Source organism: Phallusia mammillata, chromosome 3 (assembly GCF_965637545.1).
Source record: "Phallusia mammillata chromosome 3, kaPhaMamm4.hap1.1, whole genome shotgun sequence".
NCBI classification, from domain to species: domain Eukaryota; kingdom Metazoa; phylum Chordata; class Ascidiacea; order Phlebobranchia; family Ascidiidae; genus Phallusia; species Phallusia mammillata.
In genome coordinates this window covers 7,485,311-7,506,963 of record NC_137254.1, presented here as the reverse complement: position 1 = coordinate 7,506,963, position 21,653 = coordinate 7,485,311, and the positions used below count along the sequence as shown (strand labels likewise).

Sequence of the window (21,653 nt, the reverse complement as noted above, 5' to 3'; positions counted from 1 at the left end):
TTTGCACATAGCTGAAAATATGCTATGTGAATATTTTGAGCTAGATCAGGCGTGCACAACCTGCGGCCTTACGGCCACATGCGGCCGTGGAGACGAGTTTGTGCGGCCGTGACCATGTATATCAAAAAATACATGCCCTCCTGGCCGTAATGTAACTAAAACTATTTTCCCACATATTTTGATTTTTAAACTGCAAAAAATGGATTTCGTAGGACTGGAAAAAAAATTGCCAGCCTAGTAACTATATATACAATACGTCAGGTTTTTTATCTGCTTATTGTGTACAAACAATGCGACAAAACAGGCACCGCAATCGTCACAATACAGATTATGACATCATAAACAGTTAGCTTCGTTTAGCTAAATTAAGTACCAAGAAAGACATTATTAATCTGAGCATTTAAGGTGGCTTTAAATGGTATATATATGATATAAATCAAATTCTTTGCACCAGTTATTTTAAAACAAAAACAAGCAAGCAATTGGCGGCCGTTGGTGAAACACTATGCGGCCCCATAAGATTAAGAACATTTGAATACGGCCCTTGCACTGAAAAGTTTGCCCACCCCTGGTTTAGATAGATATTTTGGTGTCTGTTTGTTTGTTTGCTTCAGTTATCTGTTTGGTACTAGACGAAAACGACCAAAACGCTTAGTGCACAAAATCATTTATTAACTAATATAGTTAGTAGATAATAAGTAAGCGTTTAATGCACATTGATACAGTGGTATGATATTGTTATATGCGCTCAAGCAGCATATTCCTGCTTAAAATCAAATCCATTGTTTCAAAGGATTGGTAGCTGATCCCATGAACAGTATGGGTTGCAATGCATATGAGTAAGTGCAACGATAAACAAATTTGGGACCATCCAGTTAAATTGTTTGTTACATTTCACTGAACAAAAATCTAACCCAATTAAAATAAAGATTTATCATGAGCAGGTCAGCGTTTGTAATGTATCAGATACAGTTCGTGTGCAAACTTATGTGAAAATTATATAAGAGGTATAACGGTACACTTGCAGAATGAATTTCGATTAACTTGTTAATGATACATTTTCTTAAAATTGCTTCTTCTTTCTGTTGGACATGTTATTGTCTTACCAAGTATTGCTCATCCAGCAGTTTTATTGTAAACAATCGACGTTTCGACGTCCTATACAAGACGCCTTCATCAGGATAATGACATAACTTGCAAGACAAATTTCTTTTAAAGCGACAAAACATGCAAAACACACACATGTAAAACAGCGATAACAAGATCGCGCGGCTGCAAACTCGCACCACCGTGGCGATAAAACAAGCTCAGTGGTGTAAAAGCGACCGATAATTTATCGGCATTAGAACATCTGTTTTAACGTTCATTGTGTTGGCGCGTGAATGGATGTTCCAGGACTCTAGGAAACTTCGCTTGTGAAAATCAGTTTCCTTCACCAACACCTGAGCAGCAGAAAAATTAATGCTGTGGTGGTGAGTCGTTGCATGGTTTGCCAACGCTGATTTCTTCGCATCATTCTTGCATATATCCCTTTCGTGCTCCTTCCGGCGCGTATTTAGACTTCTACCAGTCTCACCGATGTATATTTCGTCACACTCCCCGCACGGTATAGCACACACCACACCCCTAGTTGCAGTAGCATCTAGAGGGTCTTTGGCTACCCGAACTGGATTCTCCGTGATCACAAAAAGGTTTCACGGAAAGAGATCCAGTACAAAGAACGTGCCTTCGTCACCTTACCCTACATACCAGGGTTAACAGATGTAATCCGTCGTATGTTGACCGATTTCGGAGTATCGGTTGGGGTCAAACCAGCAAACACCCTACGTCAGATGCTGTCGCACCCAAAAGATCCTCTAGATGCTACTGCAACTAGGGGTGTGGTGTATGCTATACCGTGCGGAGAGTGTGACGAAATATACATCGGTGAGACTGGTAGAATTCTAAATACGCGCCGGAAGGAGCACGAAAGGGATGTGTGCAAGAATGATGCGAAGAAATTAGCGTTGGCAAACCATGCAACGACTCACCACCACAGCATTAATTTTTCTGCTGCTCAGGTGTTGGTGAAGGAAACTGATTATCACAAGCGAAGTTTCCTAGAGTCCTGGAACATCCATTCACGCGCCAACACAATGAACGTTAAAACAGATGTTCTAATGCCGATAAATTATCGGTCGCTTTTACACCACTGAGCTTGTTTTATCGCTACGGTGGTGCGAGTTTGCAGCCGCGCGATCTTGTTATCGCTGTTTTACATGTGTGTGTTTTGCATTTTGTCGCTTCAAAAGAAATTTGTCTTGCAAGTTATGTCATTATCCTGATGAAGGCGTCTTGTATAGGACGTCGAAACGTCGATTGTTTACAATAAAACTGCTGGATGAGCAATACTTGGTCATACATTATGCCTGACAGCAATAGCTTATTTCATGTTATTGTCTTCTTTCTGTTTGGACATGTTCTTGGTGGACGGAATAGCGGACGCCGTGATATTATGTGGTCGGCTGTCTGTTCCTCCACGCCACACTCACATACTGCAGAAGTAGCCAGACCCCACCTGTACATGGTTGATGGGTCGGGACAGTAGTAGTGGAGTGGGGTGCTGGTGTTTCCCCATCTCATTTTCCATTGAGTGGTCATCCAGTCGGTTGCGTCTGAGCCGTTGTTGTCGCCGAGTAGTTTAACGACAGCAGGCACGAAGGGGCTCCTTGATTTTAATCTTTGATTGAGGTGGGCCGGCTCTTTGATCTTGTGATGGAGAAGATGTTGTTCCATTAGAGCGTGGCGTCCTAAACGCAAGGTTGCTCCTTTGCGGCGGAGGTCAGCCGGCTGGATGCCTGCCAAAATGGGTAGGAGGTCGACTGGTGTGGGGCGCAGGCAACCAGTGACGATGCGCATGGCGTCGTTAAGGTACTTGTCGACAAGGTGGGTATGGGCGCTTCTGCCCCACACAGGAGCGCAATATTCGGTTGGGGGCGTAGACAAGGGCAAGGGAAGACACGCGGGGGATATCCGCGCTGGCTCCCCAACCTGTGCCAGCCAGCTTCCTGACAAGAGCAATGCGTGAGGTGAGTTTTTTGCGCGTCCTTTCAAGGTGTTGGCAGTAGGTGAGTGACCCATCTAGCTGCACGTCGAGATAAGTTGGTACGTCGTGAAAGTCCAGAGTTCTCCCATTAGACTGGACGGCCAACTTTCGTTTAGCCTCCTTGTTATTAAGGTGGAAGGCCGCTGAAACTGTTTTAGTCTCACTGAACTTCAGCCTCCACATCCGAAGGTAGCCTGACATGACAGACATGTCCTGGCTAAGAGTCTTTTCCAAGTGTCCCCAGTCATTATCGGAATGCATGATAGCCAGGTCATCGGCATAGGCATACTTCTTACATACTGTAGTTGGTATATCGCTTGTGTAGATATTAAAGAGTAGGTGAGCTAAAACAGATCCCTGGGGCACGCCGTTCTTGAGGCGGCGTAACCTGCTTTGCTGGCCGTTGCTGGTCTTGAGTACAAAGCTGCGGTTGTGGACAAGCTCCATGATCATTTTCACCATGTGCTTGTCCGGCAACATTCGGAGCAGTTTGCAGTTTTGGACGCGGTGCCAAGCTGTGTCGTAGGCAGATGTAAAGTCTAGAAAAACGACACCAGCCTTCTTTTTCGCTTCGAAACTTTCCTCGAGATCTTGGGTGAGTAGGGTGACTTGATCTACAGTGGATCTTCCGCGTCTAAAACCAGCCTGCTCCTGAGGGAGTTGTTGGTCGATGACTGACTCTACACGGGCATGAATCAAGCGCTCAAAGATCTTAAATGGGATGCAGAGCAGAGATATCGGACGATAGCTCTTAGCTTCATCCAGAGGTTTGTTTGGCTTCGGGATTGCGATTACTGTGGCTTTTCTCCAGATTTTTGGAATCTTGAGCTGACACAGGCAGGTGTTGAAAAATTTACACAATCAGGATTTTAGGGCGGTTCCGGCATGAAGCAAAAACTCTGGACAAAGGTGATCTGGGCCCTGTGCTTTACCGGGCTTCAGGTGTTGGAGGGCCGCAGACAGTTCTGCCATGGTGAAGTCCCCAGACACGTTTGCGTCCGGTCTGTTAGCCTTTCGCAAACTGACACTTCCTTGGCCACGAGTCGTGAGGACTCGCGAGTTGATGTCGTGAAAGTTCCGTTCTTGACCAATTGCGAGGCAATGGCGTTTGCGGTAATGGGACACTTTTCCAGAGGAGTTGCCGACCTGCCAGTGAGTCTATTTATTATGCTCCATGTTTTCCGACTAGAATGTGTGAAGTCAATGGACTCCACCGCTTCTCTCCAGCGATGTCGAGGTTGTTCGTTAATATAAGACAGCAGTAGTGTGGCAGATGCTTCCGTCTCGTTACCCGGGGATGCGGTAAGAAAGGCTCTGTAAAGGCGGTCGCATTCGCTGTCCCAACACGGCGTGTCGGTCTTTCGATAGCCACGTGGGATGCTTATTTGGCCGCTTCCATAAGAAGATTACAGAAGTCCTGGTACGCCTGATTTAAGTTAGTGTCGTTGGGGGATGGAAGCATATCTGTTTTATCGTTGGTGATTAGACAGAACCGTTTCCAGTCAGCCTTCCGAAAAATCCATCGGTTTGCAGGCTTACTCGTGACTGACGTTACATAGTTGCCTGTGGAGATCAGTGAAGGTCGGTGTTGAGAGCGAGGAAATTTGGCCATCACCTGTCGGTCGGGAAGTGGCAAACCACTAACGGTTGGCGCAAATGCCAGGTCGGGGCTTGTTCCGGTATTCCAATAGCCATGTTAAACCCAAGGCTATTGCTACAAGGGCTTTGTCCTGGGCTTGACACCTGGCTGTTTTGTGGATAGTTCTTCGTGGAATTTGGACGGTGGTCCTTATGACTGCATCTGTTCGGCATCAGAGGTCGTCTTTGCGCAGAGAACTTAATGCCTTAACAGGAGGGGCCGCGTGCAGGCTGCTGTCAAAATGGCTATTTTACCTACACAATCTTAAACCATATCAAACTGATATTCAATCTTTTGATATAAGTTTGAGTTTAGTGCAAGGCAGTGTTAACAATTATTTGTTAAATTTAGTTTGGTGTTTTGGCAATATTCGCAAACACCTCATTTCCAACCTTGCATTGGTTAAACAGTCTTTAATTTCGAACCCTGCGTTGCTATCGAGCGCATAATTTAATTGCACTAAATATGTGTGACGTAATAATAGAACAGGAAGGCTGGATTGGCGCCGATCGTTGACGTCAGATGCTTGCTGCATAGCTGAACAAATTGCCTGTTGCTGCCATCCTTATTAATCAGTGTTTGGAAAGCGAAATTATTGTTCCAAATTAAAGACTAACGCTCAACACTGAACATCTTTTTTAAGGTTTGCTCGGTCACTAGAGTGACGGCCATACACACTTCTAATCATATTGTATGTAAACCTGATGCCACAAAACAAACGGACAGACCGACCGACGTAGCCTGTGTAATTTCCCATATCAGTTTATAATGTTACAGTTTGTGGTAATATTTAACATGACTCGGAAGTAGCAGAAAAAAGTTAGTACTTACGAAAGCAAGTGCAACTCAAACATAAGATAAAACTCAAGTATATTAAAAATACAAGGTTACAAGGTTTTTGACAGTTCTTTTTTGTTAAAACGGTTCTTTTGATCAATAAATCATCTGCAAAGTCATTACTACCCACATTATGTATAGTTTCTAAACTTTTTGTATTAAAATGCTCCAACCAAACTGATCCTCTTCAACTATTTTGTTAAATAAACATTCTACTTTTTCATTTCTACTATAAACATTCTATTCCACTCAATTTGACACTTAAGTGAAAATAAACAAAAAAGCACTTAAGTGTCAAATTGAGTAGAATTATGGAATTACAAAGTTTGACTTACCCTACAGGATGTAAGCTAAAATGTGTGGCATTTAGTTTGTTTTTTGATCATTCTACTAAACCCCATGTACTTTTGGTCAAACAATGACCGTAACTCTACGTTTACACTGGTATTCCAGGCTTACTGTGACATGAAAGCTGCGGGTGGTGAATGCATTCTCGCGGCCACCATCAACGTTTTCTGGGTGCTGTAAATTAACTTTGCTGTAATTTACAGTAACTTGTAGTTTCTAACGACGTATGACAAATTAATCTTTGGTAAACTAAAATGTTTTGCTGAAGTTCGCAAAATGTATGCTTGCTTAGTTTTCCAGGTACCCAAAAATAGAACATTTGCTACATGCACAAGATCAGATTTCAAAAGTCACGGTTATTTCGAATACAAGGCAAATGATTTTCTGAAAAATGTACATTTTACAACTGGGCGGTTTAGTGGTGCAAATACATTATGTCATGTAATTCTAAAAACATAAATAGAGACCAGCAGAGAGCAGCGTTTTCTGTAATATCAAACTGTAAACGGATTGGTTTTTAGAGGTAAAAAGTCAATCAATAATAATAAAAACTTCCTCAAAAACTCATAAGCTAGCCTGCATTACGAGTAACGACGTTCTCCATGCTATTAATGAGAGATTGAGCATTCGAGTTTTGCAAAGTGAGGCATATTCGTAATTTCCTTTTGAATTTGTCAGCGTTTATCCTGTTGTTAATTCAATGTTGGATTGCTGCAAAATCTACAGAAATTATAAATATAAATCCTGATTTCTATTATTATCAATATGGTTATTACCCTGATGAGCTGCATGAGTAAATTGTTTGGTGACAAACATGGAATGGGGGTAGATTATTTAAATCGCCATGTTTTTTTATGAAATTTAAATGAAAAATTGTTGGTGCAGGTGTATACCAACACAGGTCAAGATTGTTATCCAGAGTGATTTGAGAAAAAAAGAACAAGTAAAGCAAAAACAGTTTTTTGGGTAAAGCTGGCATTCCCTAAGTGTCTTAGTATTACTACCTGATTGGACTTATGCCTATATTGTCACGGTAATTTATGTATAATGCTTCGCGGTTCATGTTATCTCATCGCAGATAGCAATAATGCAACAGTTATTGTTTGTTACCTCGGCAGGTCGTATGATCTGGTGACTATCAAATAGCTGTTGTCGGACGCACAACGATATCCGCAGATACAACGTTTCATGTTAAGCAATAATGGTAGCTGCGACGTTAGCACTCGTATATTAGCCAATATTACACAGCATAGATCTTTACATAAGTGGACTCTTTCGCCTGTCTATAGGCCATCTTACCGTTGTTTACCGTTGTTTTTGTCAATCTATTATAACACCGATCGGGTACAAATTAATATTGTCTGAAATCTGTTGATAGTTATAGGCAGGGTTGCCATCGACTTGAAACCAAAAATAAAGACAACCGAAAAATTGAATTTTTATGCGAAACAAAACCAACGTCTTTGAATAAATCTTTGCATTTTTACGAGCCATGACATATTATATGCAATATGGTGGCCAGAAACAATCTTTTGCAGCTACTCCTTGTTCGTTGAAAATACTTCGTGCATCTCACGACAGCTCAGGTCTAGGTTTACTGTTACTTGTAGCAGGGATTTTGCCAGTAATTGTTGAAAATAAGACAAAAGAAGGACTCTAGTCAAAAATAAGGACAATTCTTAGAAATAAGGACAATGAACATTTCTAAGACATAGCCCTTCAAAATAAGGACAAATCTTAGAAACAAGGACGGTATGGCAACCCTGGTTATAGGTGTAGGAAATTATATAGGTATAGAATACAAATTAAACCAATTTTGCATCCGTTGGCAATTTTATATATCGTTTCATTAAACTTTCACATTTTTGTAATCTTAAATTTTGCCAAGCACTACCACATATTCACTCATGCTTGACTTTACTCATATTTTAGACATTTCAAACCTACGACTGATTTGTATGGTTCATGCTGTTTTTTAGTAGTAAGCTACATTGCTTCTCGTTTGAAATACTTGTTCAGATTTTCTTTTTTTAGTCGCAAAATGTGTGGAAACTTGGGTTAGTTTGACAAAGTTAGCATTGTTACACAAAACGTTTAGACCGAATAAGGAGGGTGTCGAAAACAATACTTATCAACTGTGCCATCTTTGCCTTTAATGATGTTATTCATATATACCTACAATGTGGTCATTTTCATTTATCAATTATGAACAGGCCCAGTTATAAAATCTGCAATATTTTTATGATGGGTAAATAAGGCAACGCCAAATTATGCAATGCAATAGAGCTATCAATAGCAACAGCAGGCGTCTTGATATGGAATCAAATCAAAACACATCTGTTCACCTTTAATTAGCTCTAAAGAGCGGTGGTGACGTGATAAAGGAACAGTGATGGTTTTCGAACGCTTTGGTCGATTTTCCATCTGTCCTTGCGGAAGCCGACATGTCTACACATCTACGTATGCGCGATCTGATTAAATTCCTTCTAAATAACAACAAAGGATCTATTCTAAGCGTTAGTTGGCCTATGCATTAAACGTTAATAACAGCGTTGGGTTTAGTATGACTTGTTACCAATTGCGATAGGACGTGATAAATTTGCAGGCGAAAAGATGGAAGTAAAAATCCTTTTTCTATGTCTAAAACGGCAAATTTATTAAAATGACTGAACTAAAATGGTTGGGATAACCTCTTTAGCCTTGCAAGTCGTGTATATAACATGCACTATGCTGGTTTGCTACTTAAAGCACGTTGATATTACAAAGAAGTGCATTGTAAAAGCGGTAATCTTGCTTGCCTTAAGCTTGTTAGCTTGTGAGGTAAACAACGCGGAGCATACGCACCAATGAGATACTAAGCGCTATGATTGTCGGTACGAAGCTCGTATGGAAGTGTCGCCTAAAGCTTGCAAATTTGTGTATGTTTCAAGTGCTATGGTTGACTGCACGAACTTCTCTAGAAAACCCGCTTTAAATGTGCAAAGTCGTGTGGGCGCTGTGGTCGTTAGGAAGCCCGCTTTGAGTGTTTCCAATTATAAAAAAACGTATCTTGCTGCACAAAGCTATGATAACAAAATTTTAATTAGGGCAAAGTCGTAGAGGTATACTTAATACGTTAGCTCAGTAGTTCTCAAACTGTGCGTCGCGACGCCCTGGTGCGTCGTTTCAATTTTCCACGGGCGTCGCAGAATAGTTCCGTTTCGTGACTTTTTGTTAATATATCAATAAACACAACTTTAATAATAAGTTTCCTCATTAACTTTTATTTGCTGGTGCGTCGCAAGTCCAGAAAACTTTTCCAGAGGCGTCGCAACAAAAAGAAGTTTGAGAACCACTGCGTTAGCTTAACACAAATTACTCCATTATTGTCCTTCTAGTTAAGGTTTAGTATTTAGAAATGCTAAATTAAACTTTTGGTAAACCAATTAAAATGAAGAAGTTGATATTTCAGCTTTTCTTTGCTTGCTGTTTTCTGAAAACTAAAGGTAAATGCCCTGTTTTTTTCTAGTTGCAGGATAATATACGCTAAAATAATAATTAGCTTAAGCTTCGAAAATGTGTAGGCTACTACATTTCTGTTAACTACCTAACAATACACATTTTATTTTTCAAAGCAATATCAGTTTCATAAAATAGAAAAAATATGTTTTTATTGCCCTTTCTGTTTCGGGTCTGTTTGTTATTTTAACTGTGCGTGTGAATTTGATAGTTTGTTTCGAACTGTCAACAGCTTTTAAGAATATTTCACTTAATTCGTAAAATAAATTTGATCACTGGATTTTTGCTACAACGCAACCTCGTCTGTAAATTCGTTACAAAAAAATGTAGCAAAGTTGTTGTTTTTCCTGTTTTTCAGGGCACACTATAACGTACTCCACAAATCACACTTCAGTTCCAAGCATTAATGAACCCATTGGTTCGTGCACAAACGGAGAAGATTGTACTCATCTGACAGGTAGATTTTTGTTTCTGCTTTAACTCATTCAGGTACTCATAGCCAATTTTTTCAGGTACTCCTGTCCAATTCAGTAATTATGCAATAAAACCGAACTTCGAACGAGAAAAGAACGGTAAGAATACAATTAAATTTTGTGTAGTCTATTCTGTGCCAGGAGGATCCTAACTGGAAGTTAAAAAACTTATTCAAGGTTTCAAATTTTATATTAAAGCAAGTTATTCCGGTTTCACATTCAAATATCTGTTTTGTTGTTCGCTAGCAAAATGTTAGCATTTTTTTAGGTATAGTTAGGGTCGGGCGCTTTTGGCGAATAACAGCAAAATGTCAAAAGATGTTTCGAAAAAAGTTAAAACATAAGTGGACAATTTGCATATAATACTGACAATGGAAACTTAAATTGTAAGTGTAATTTTAATTTATAATTTTACGTTTACTTTTAGAGTGTTACTTCACTTATTACCCCAAGGCATGTTACAATTCAGAAAACGTTGGGATATTTGACAGTAAGTTATTTTTGGAAACTTATATCTATCCTAATATACCAATAGCGCAATCATAACCTTTATGCAGGATACAAATTTGTTATCAATGAAAGAAAATATATCTGCTTTGCTTAAAACACATAGCCTCACATAAGCCAGTGATAAAAAGTAAAAAGAACGTTGTCAAACCCCATGTGTTGGATTTTTCGTTGAAACCTGGTGTTTGTGTTCTTGTCAGACATAATAAAACATCTTTTTTATTATTTTTCAATCAAAATGTGCAAACTTTTTATTATTTCTGGCATTTGTGCAATAATTTTTTTAACATTGTTGGTTATAGAAAGTGCTACAAATTGCAAACTTAAATACATCAGCAACTGGGACAATGTGAATAAAACATATTATTCCAAATTCAAGATCGCAGAAATCTGGACAGAACAACCAAGTAAGTTTTTTTAATAAATTTTAATATATTTACTTTCCCCTTGGTTGTTAACGCTAGGGCATTTTTACAAGCGTCGACTTTAACTTTTTTATTACCTTGTAGGCTATTTTTACCAATGGTTTTATTATGTAAAATATTATCTTATAACATAACATATAACATTGTTAAGTTTTAATTGCTCGATAAAAAGCGATCCGAATGACAAAAACAATCACCAAAACAGAAATAGATGTGCAATCTTAAGACATTAGTTGAGGCCCAAAAACTTACTATCCTATTAGGAAAAAAACTGCATAGTAGTAAAAACGTAATGTAATTTTGATACTTTGTCGTTTATTTCTTCAATGAGTGATCAGTAACCATTGTTGTGTAAAGTTTGATTCAATGTTTTTTATTCAGACGGAGACTTAACCATGAACTTCCGAGTGGTACCATGTCACTCTGAGCAAAGTGAAACAATTGCTGGTAAGAATCATGTATTGATTTATTACCAGCGTACAAACGAAAACTTGAAACTGCAGTTTCTTGTTTCAGAATGCCCCAAGCTTCAGAATTACCGCAAGACTTCGCAGTGTTTTAAGAAACACCAGTGCAATAAAGGTAGAAGTGTTTAATTGCTTGCGACACACGTAATCTAAACTAGATTTGTGCTGTAATGCATAGCGATTGTTAAAATGGCAAATTTCAAGTTACAAACCTTTCCAACAAACTTGGTTTTAGTAAAACAATACATAAAACTTCCATTTTGCTATAGGCGACGATCATTACTACTCCCAACGAAATGCATTTGTCGAGCCACTGAATCGAAGTACCATCGTTTGCATGGGTTTGTATCATGTGTAATGTTTCACATGAGGTTTTGTAATATTTGACCCCAAACCCTTGCCGTATGGCGCTTTGGCAAGATCACACTTTTACATTCCTGAATAACCGTACTTTTGGGCCCTTTGAAAGATACTGATAAATTATGGCAAATCGTGTAATGATGCGTATCAATTTAGAGTATAACTTCTTCAGTAGTTAGCCAAATTAACGCAAGGGTTAATGGTTCGTTTCCCGCTTCAACTAGACAATCGCACTATATCAAAACAATTCTCTGTTAACCCGTGCCGCAAGCTGTTTTTGTGTTGTTCCAATAACAAAATGTTAGAAATAAACAACCAACGGAGTATTATTCTTTAATCTATTTTTTGTGGTTTATGGTTTAGATACAGCAACGGAAACAGAATACACGGGTAAGTGCAATTTAACTGCCACACTCTTAGTCCAATTTGAATACATATACCAATTTTCTTGGGCTCATTAAATACCAAACGTAATTAAAAATGAAAATTCTTTCAAAAGTATTTTCCCCAACTGCTTGCTACTTCCGCTGAAATCGCTTCACGTCCCCCATGAGTTTCAGATGCGTTACATGATTGGCTTTGAGTTGCATGTTAGCAAATTTGTGTGACCCAAGTTGGAGAACGATAGTCTTCGCAAACTTTACTTTGGGATTCGAATTTTACTTGCTGAGCTTTTATTAGTGTTTTTAAACCTATAGTTGTGTTCCATATATTTATCCTACATGTCAGATATGAGGTTAACTTTGATATTCTGTGCAGGACCCAGGTGCGGACCAGGATTTGGCCTTTGGAAAACATACTGCTTTGATAACTGCACCAAGTTCATTCGTAAGTAGCTATTTTGTTCATAAACTGTCTGAAAGTAATATTGACTCGTCTACGTTTGACATGTGTAAGTTTTATTGCTGACAAAATCTTGTGTTTCGTACGGGGACGGAACGAAACGAGATTACGATGGTTCTGTGCAAATTATTTATTTCGTGATATTGTTCCTAACCCATATTTTTATTTCCTTTCGGTCTGACCGAAATAAGTTTATAACGTTTTTCTTTACAATTTCGGCGAAAATTTTTAGCAGTTTTTTTCGTGCCAAATGTCCAGGACGAAAAACGCGAAATAGAAAACAACGGTATTTCGTTTCGTTCCGGAATTTTAAATATTTATTTTCGAACTGATAATTTGAAATAATTACAATTAAAGACAATTATTGAAAAGTAGGCCAGGAATACAACCACAGAACAATTTACCTTTTTGAAAACACAAAACTACAAAAATACTCTGCTACTTTTGCATTTATTCTACGACAGAGGGAATCGGGTGACATTTTATTAATCAACAATATCGATTAATTTTAATTTATTAGCTGTGAAAACAAAACAATAGTACACTATTTTAAACACCAGTAATGCCTGCTTGTAAGCGGCTTCTAAATATGTTACCTGAATCTTTACAGACCGGCACCAAACCAAACATTTAGTAAAACAAAGCACGAATTAAGCCCGTGAGTTAGATTTACTCTGGTAAAATTGTGACACTAGATACAATATTAAACACAAAATAAAATGTTTACGAAATACGACCTGACTTCAACAACAGTCTGCTGTGAAAACAGTGAAACAGTGCGTACTGTCTGCTGCTTGTCTGCTGCTATCATTTATTGTCTGGATACTAATATGCTTTTACAGATCCAAAATGTCAAAGATTTGTCAATGAAACTTACGCCGAAGCATTTTGCCAACAAGCATACAAGGCGACCAATTTTTCAATTAGATCATCATTTGTAGATTCGATGGCCAGCAGTCTTAGTAAGTTTTCTTTTACACACGTTAAGACCATAATATCAGACTGTATAAATATATATTTTCAGGTTTTGAATTCATCGAATACGACGATTGTCCAATTCCTGTTAAAGGTAATAATCGATGGCGCGTTCCTAACTGGTACTGCGGCACTTCAAACGTGTCGAATTAAACATAAAACTATCTTATTTTAAATACAGCCGTAGTTCTCAAAGTGAACAACAGTCGTTTCTCCCCTGGGGGCTTCGCAATCACTAAAGGGTACTGCTCTTAAAATCTAGGCAGATAAAATGAAATGCAACGGTTAGAAAAATTACCACTCTATGTCGCGGCACACTAATTCGCCCGAAAAGATTTTCAAATGTGCCTCGACATATTTGTTATTTCCAAGTGAAACATTATCTGCTGTTTTCAGACTTAAAGACGAAATATGACATGTGTGCTTGAGAATAGAAACAAAAATTGTGCGCCGCGTGCTCCCAAAGTTACCATGTTTTAAACGATTAATGAAAACGATTTGGACAAATACTTGTAAGATTGGGCAATTTAAAATTGAAATGACAAACTGGCGAAACTCCAATAGAAAGTAAGGCCTCTGCACAGGTAAGAAAAAAAACTTTTCCACACAAACAAGTGGAGTGTCTTTTGAATCTTCTTACTGCGATGGGCGCTGCAAAAGTTTTTGATAATCAGTGATAATAATCAGTGATTATTAGTCACTAATGTACAGCTTTTTATGGAAAATGAAAATGGCCACTTGTATGCAGAGAAAAGATTAGAACTAAAAACTTTAAAATAAATTCAAAAGAAGCCGTACGCACGATTGCTATACACTTAAAAATCACACACTCTGATATTAATCCAGTATTAAAATCGAGTATTTTTTGAAAACTTAGACAAACTAAAATCGAACCATATAACTCCAATTGTGTCTCCGATCTGACAAAGTTTCAAATCGCTGTAGGTGGCGAAAAAGCAAGCACTTTGACAGCCGTTCAAACAATGGGCTAAGTTTTGGACTTAAATGCAGTTTGCAATGAAAAAAAAACTCATTACGGCCCAAATAGCCCCAACCGTTCGAATTTTAACGAAAATTCCCATTTAAATGGGCGTCAGTGCTCTTTACCCCACCTATGAGAATTTGCGAAGCTTTGTCTGACCAAATCGTTAGTAGATTTTCCTGTTTCATTAGAACAAACAAAACAAAACATGCTGAAACTTGTAAAAGTTGTGCGATGTGGTCAACACCGTTGTTTAAACATGATAGATATTAACATAAAGACTTATTTTCATAGCCCAAGTATTTTTTGGGGGGGGGGGGGGGGGGGGGGGGGGGGAAGTGAGTTTCAGAAGCCAACTTTAGTGGTTTCTTTTATGTACACCCTAGTTTTGATACTCTAACACACCACTTTCACCCTCCATGTTTATTTTTTGCCACCTAATGCTTGCAGTAGCGATGTAGCTCCAGCAAGTTTACCATCTATCCTCCAAGTATGACTACAACCTTGTCGAGCTTTATAACGTCTCAACGTTGCGCAGCCTTTCTGGCTTGGCATATATTTGTCGCAATTTTGCTGCTTACCGGGCGATTTAAACTAAAACTTTTATCTTACAGATATCAAAAACAACATCACCACTCAACTCGCAGACTATTTTTTACAAGACAAACAGCCCGAAAAAAGCATTCTCATTGCACTGGAGAACGTCAGCGATTACCTTTCGGCCGCCTTAAGTCAAAACGTCAGACATGGCGAAAACGAAAGTATTTCCGTGAAAAATATCGCCAATGTCAGCTATGGGCCCTTGCCGGAAAACAACAATGAATTAGTTGAAGCCAGCCGAAGCGAAAAAGGGATCTTTTTGCAACGTTTCAATGTCAGCGGAGCATCATCCAAACAAAAACGAGAGGTCGTTTTGTCTGTATTCATTTTTACCGTTTATGAATTTTCTCTCAGTCAAATGCTTCCCTACTATCCCTCGGGAAGGACCGAAGGAGATTCATTTTGGCATCCACCCAACTACACCGATTTCTATCCAAGCGCAGCGGCACCTTATCTCAGCGTGCAATTGGTTACTGATTCGGGATCTTCAATCGACTCAAGCGTAGACTTCGAGGTGGATATGTCAGGTATGTTTAGCAATAGAAACCAGCCTTTATATCGCAGGATTTGAACCAGAGTTGTAAACGGGCCTGAAATTGGATCCCGAAAATATTGACACAGAGTGTAAAGTCCGGCCCGACCTAGTTCCGTTTTTTTACGAAACCGAAGCCCGAACCTGGCCCGAAAAGTCCGGCCCGACTTACAACTCTGGTTCGAACTCTGTGATACAAAATACCGCATGTCATCACATGGTAAGCAGTTGAATAGACACAAATATAATTTATGTGAAAATTATAGTTTTCGGACTTTTAAAAGCGCTAAAAGTTAGAGCTATTAGGGTTGGAGAAGTGTTTGCAATTGAAATGACACTAGAATCTGGTATTACTTCCCATGTTTGTATTCCCACATTCTACACACCATGTGGTAATATGCAGTATGTGACCCACGTTTGTTTATGACACCAAGATATAAATACATTTGGTAGTTTTCACACAGGGATAAGATTCGGAACCACATGATTAGCTATTCTTAATGTTAATTTTAAACAGAACCTAAATAGCCATAACCATTAGCATTTTTAGAGAATTTTACTTTCAAATTACCGCCTGTGCCACCTACCGGCATTTACCTAACTGTGTCTAATGTAAGCACTTGTTCATAGACTTTTGCTGTGTTAGCCAATGCAAAACAATGACACTTGCACATGGCATCTGACGTGTGTCACTGTGTGCGAGATGTGCCGATAAGCCAAACATTAAACGTAACTATTTGGCAGCTGACACGACTGTCGACAATGTGGCACGGCCGTATCTCTTCTCCATCTACCAATTGTGGCACACCATCTTGGAAACCGGCTACAGATGCCTTATTATGGATCCTGCGAAGAAGATGTTCGTCTCAGATGGCTGTAGCGAAACCGTGGTCGGTAACCGCGTTACCTGTTCTTGCCAGAAACTTGGATTGTTTACGATAGTCCCACGCGTGGTGGCGCAAGTGAGGCCACAAGGGCTGGATGTGAGTTTCCTGAAAATGTAATGTACGGTTAATGGTTAAAGCGGGCTTCCTGACATGCTGTTGACATATATAACTTGACACAACAATTGGTCAAATCTGTGTTAAATTGTTGTCTAAATTTCTTTTTTAGGTCATCTTTCACGTGTTTCTGGCCATCAGCGTGATTGCCCTTATTTTCACACTGGTTGCTCTCAACAACTTCAACAAAAGAGTCAAGAACGAACGAATCGTGGTGCAAATGAACCTCGTCCTTTCCCTAATGCTTTTCCTTTTTGTTCTCTTGATCGAACGGGTTTCAGTTCGGGGGAAATCTTCATGTGTGGTATCTGCCTTGTTTACCCACTTCTTCATGCTATCCACAGGTGGGTTAAGTCTGGGGTTCGTATTGAGAAGGTTGTAAATACCTCACTTTTCTAAAGAGTAACATTCTTGATTGAAATACATTTTATATGGCAAATCAACAGTTGGTTGCTTATCAAAAGTGGTGAAATTTTCAAACAATAGGAGGTGATATTAACTTTGACTAAAAATGGTGATCGCTTATGGGGCTGGTTACTAATCTGGAAGCAAGAAATTATTTTGTTTCATACATTGTCGCACAATATAATATAACACAAATTTTTTTATTTCTATTTTCAGAATTTTTTCTTTTGATCGAAGGCATCACCATTCATACCAACATGCACAGCCGAGCATTGAAACTTAAGCGACGAAATCGGCAACGAGTGTTCAGAATCCAACTCGTTGCTGGTTGGGTTATCCCTCTCCTCATTGCCATCATGACCATAGCATTAGGCTTTCCCCTTAACACCTACTTGGAGTCCGGCCAATTCGGCTACAACCGATGCTGGTTCCCTGCCAACACCGCGATCCTTATTGCCACGGTGATAGTTCCCATAGCAAGTATCTTTATCTGCACCTTTTCGCTGGCTCTGCTGACAACGGCGCTGATAGTGAAGAGACGAATCACGCCTCTTAACGTCATGCAGCGATCACGTGATTACGACAACATGACGATCGATGACGTCGACATGGATCACGTGATTCGAATGTGGCTTGAACACTTCCTGGTGGGCGTGGTCCTCATTCTTCCATGGGCTTTATTTTTTATGCCAGGTATGTGGTTGTTTTTTGACATGGCACTAAGTAGTTGTTTACATGCATAAAATGTGCACGCTATCACCGCAGAGTCTGGTTTTAGGAACAACTATGTCACCAAAACTCACGTTCCTTTACTAGACAGTGCAACTGACTTTTCACGGCAATTTTTCAACTAATATTAAATAGTCAACCGCAGCGCGCAGTGCACTTTTTATCACCCAAACTAGGGTCATATTTCTTGCTAAAACGGGATTTGTTCACAAGGCAGATAACAGCTTATACAGGCAACTTCGATACTATGCCACCTTGCTATTATGCCACCCTCGCTACTATACCACTTTTGATTGTCACCAACTAAATTCAATAGAAAATATATTTACTATACCAAACCCTTACCCTCGATACTATGACACATGAAAGTACAGTATTACTGTATTAACGAAACAATATACGCTACGAACGAAACGATTAAACGGCTTTAAAACAGCAAAAGTATATGTATGTGCCTGTAATGTGTTCTCTCAAGTTATCTACTGAAGCTCAGTCCAAAAGTCTGAGGAACCGTCAGCTGGCGCATGTTCTATAAATTATAATCGTAAAACACAACATGGCATTACGGTACATTGTCACGTCACAAGGTAATTTTTTAAGATAAATTATACTGTATAATGTAATAAATTATAATCGTACAACACAACGTGGCATTACAGTACATTGTCACGTCACAAGGCTATTTTTACGAACAACTCTCGCTACTATGCCACTTTCTCTCGGTCCCAAAGGGTGACATAGTATCGAAGTTTGACTGTAGCTGTCTATAAGCAGTGTGCAATTTTCGCTAACAATTTATTTACGTACGTTTAGGTTACAACAGCTTGGTGGCTAATCTGCAAAATATCTACACAGCATTTGTCTTCATGGCCATCCAAGGGATTCTCGTCTTCATTATCTACGTTATAGTAAGCCGTGACGTCAGAACGGCCATGTTTGGCACAAACAAGTATTCAAGCACCTACAGCCTCTACTGGTACGGACCAGAACAAAGCGGAGATGATTTGCCGATCGAGAATTACACAGTGTATACTCGGGATAATCTGGATGAGATAGATGAACATGGGATACCAGAGGATGAAGAGCTGCGGAGGACATCCAGACAACAGACACCACTGGAACAACAAAAGCAGCATGTAGAGCAAGAGGGTCACGTGGAGAGAATACAACTCAAAAAAGTAGAGCGACTGCAACAAGCAGAGGAGCAAGAAGAACAAGATGATGAAAATCAGCGCATTGAGAAGATAACGTTAGTCGAAAAATTGGCCCGACTGGAGCAACAGAAAGAGCAGAAAGAGAAAGAGGGAGATAAAGAGCAAGCTGATGAGATGGAGCTGCTTGAAAAGTTAGCTTGGCTGGAACAACGTGAAAAGCATGTGAAGCCAGAAGAGCAAACTCAGGAAAATGAAAACAATGAGCTGATGGAAAAATTGGCCAGACTCGAGCAACGAGAAGACACAGATCATCAGGGGACACCCTGGAAAAAGATGGAACTGACGGATGAAGTGCGACATCAAAGAGAGTTGCAAAAAATGAAACAATTAGTCCCTTTGGAGAAAAGAAAGCAACAGAAAGACCAGGAGCAACCTATAGAGAAAGTGAAGTTGAAAAAAGTAGAGCGACCGGAAAAACGAACGGAGGAAGATCAGGATGAACAACATAAAGATAAAGGAGATCTTCTAAAGAAGCTGGCACAGCTGGAGCAGCCTGAAAAGCAGACAGAGCAAGTGGAGAATTTGGAGCTACTTGAGAAATTTGCGCAGAAGAAGCAATGGAAAGGTCCTCTGGAGTATCCGAAAGTGAAAGAGGAAGAAGTAGAGGAGCCGTTGGAAGAAATGGATCTACAAGGGAAAATAGCATGGTTGGAAGAACGAGAAAGGAGAATGAGTAACAGAAGCAAATGAGAATTAGGAACAAATAAATTTTGTCTCCCTATTTTGAGAAAAGTAAAAACAACTTTTAAAGCGACGAGACTTTGTATTGTTACATCCAAATACCGCTTCATTTTATAATCCTTATATACCCATCAACATTGTTGTGTGTAAATCTTGCAAAGAACCATTGTTTTACACCTTAAAAAGTTACAAAACTCACAAAAAAATAGTTTAAAAATCACAACAAAATGTTTATATTATTACCGTCATTTTAATCTTTTTATCAACCGTTTGTTTTTTTGTGCTGTTCTTCCTTTTACAATTATGTTTTAGTATAGATTGCTTTAATTTACAATCATTCATTCCTGCTCTTTATATTGAAATTGAACGGCAAATAATTGAAACTATGTTTTTTGGTAACTCCATCATTATGAAATCTAAAAGGTGTCTTTGCACGTTCCATTAATTATTGCGGTTGTAACCATCTGAAGAACATATTTTCGAATCCCTTCCTAAAAGCAAATGTAGCCTATGTAAGTTGTGTGTTATTAGTATTTAAAGATTAATAATTTGACAAAAAAAATCAATGAGAAACTTGCTAATGTGCGAATTGCAATCAATTTGTACAAAAACAAATGCATTTTCATAAGAGATCACACAAATGTAAAAGTTTTCGTGTAGTATGTAGAGCCCAAAGGTAGGTTCGGGTTGAATAACATGCGGGCTAGTCAATAGTTGTTAAAGGTCATGCTTAAGTCATGTACATTAACAAAAAGTTTTGTTAAAATTTTATAGTCATCGGGCATTCGGAACAGCGAGGAGAGATGTAACCGTATAGTCTCCCGTTTGGACATGGACATTACGCAAAAAGTATACAACACAAATCGACAGATTAAACTTTGTAGCACAGCACACCAGACATTTCTAATACCAGCAATCGTATTGCGTTCACCTTACAATTGCTACTAGTGGACTTTTGTTAGCTATGATTTTTGCACAAGCACACCGTTATTGTTGGGCTACATATTCGAGGATGATCCGAGTAACAAATATGTGTACGAGGTTATATGAATTTCAGCTTAGGAGTGGGGTCGCACATACCTTTACTGTTCATGGTATAACTTTATTTTTATTTACCTTATGCTGCACACCAAGATAGTATCTTTTAATATTTCGCCAAATGTTTACCTCCGTTTTTCACCTGACTTGTATCCCTCCACGTTGTCTAAGCCAAACTGCGTGGTGTCCTAAAGGAAACCCCAGCGCGGTTCCTCAGAAACGTTTCCTGTGATCCTGTAGGCAGACCGGGGTGTCCCGAGAACAGTCATTGATAGTGATGAACGTTGGTCCGAAATTGGCAGTCGCTCATTTCCTCTGCTTTCACGGGTAATCAAGCACCGGAAAAGTTGAAGAATGTAATAAGTTGATGTAATTAAATGATCTATAGATCTGCGACGCGATACTCAACGGTTAGATCAAGGGTGCACAAACTTTTCGCTATGACGGCCGCATCGCAGAACTTTGTTTTACCATCTGCTACCAGTTGCCAGTCTGCTTTTGTTTCAAAATTACCGATGTAAAGAAATAGCTATGTATCATATATATATGATTTAACGGTGCTTGCATAACCTAGATTAATTTCGAACTTCATGCACAGATTGAGCTGAACGGTCTAACCATCAGTCCTAGCTGTTTATGACGTAATAATCAATATTGTGGCGCTTGTGGCATCTGCTTTTTCGCATTGTTTGCACACAATAGGCATTAAAAATGTTTGACGCATATGGCTACTAGGCGGGTAATACTCTTTTTAAGTTCCACAAAATGCGTTTAGAGCAGTTCGAGAATCAAAGTGTTTGGCAAAATAATTTTAATTTACGTCACGGTACATACCACGGTACTGCTAGTACATATCTTTTAATAATTATGTTTACAGCCGCAAAACTCGAAGTGTGTAACGGCTCGCAACAGGGGTGGCTTCGCAAAATGCAAATGTGTAGTTGTAGACAATGGACAAGAAGCACCGTATTATAACTTTAAGAAACGGGACCCAAACAACCTGAATCTTGCAAA

At 39.2% G+C, this 21,653-nt stretch overlaps 1 protein-coding gene across 2 annotated transcripts; it reads left to right on the top strand.

Annotated features, from left to right (window-relative positions):
• The first annotated feature begins 3,858 nt into the window (after window positions 1–3,858).
• LOC145220445 (uncharacterized) lies at window positions 3,859–20,117 on the top strand. Of its 2 annotated transcripts, XM_080087653.1 has the most exons (17): window positions 3,859–9,394; window positions 9,766–9,864; window positions 9,920–9,979; window positions 10,308–10,370; window positions 10,690–10,794; window positions 11,194–11,259; window positions 11,329–11,394; window positions 11,549–11,620; window positions 12,003–12,029; window positions 12,399–12,467; window positions 13,325–13,444; window positions 13,507–13,551; window positions 15,054–15,566; window positions 16,316–16,554; window positions 16,685–16,916; window positions 17,194–17,670; window positions 18,520–20,117. In XM_080087653.1, exons 1-17 carry the CDS (start codon window positions 9,340–9,342, stop codon window positions 19,608–19,610), a joined length of 3,399 nt encoding a protein of 1,132 aa, XP_079943779.1. In that variant the 5' UTR covers window positions 3,859–9,339; the 3' UTR covers window positions 19,611–20,117. The 2 variants fall into 2 exon arrangements, with proteins under 2 accessions (XP_079943779.1, XP_079943780.1); XM_080087654.1 differs by lacking the exon at window positions 9,920–9,979.
• Window positions 20,118–21,653: the final 1,536 nt, after the last annotated feature.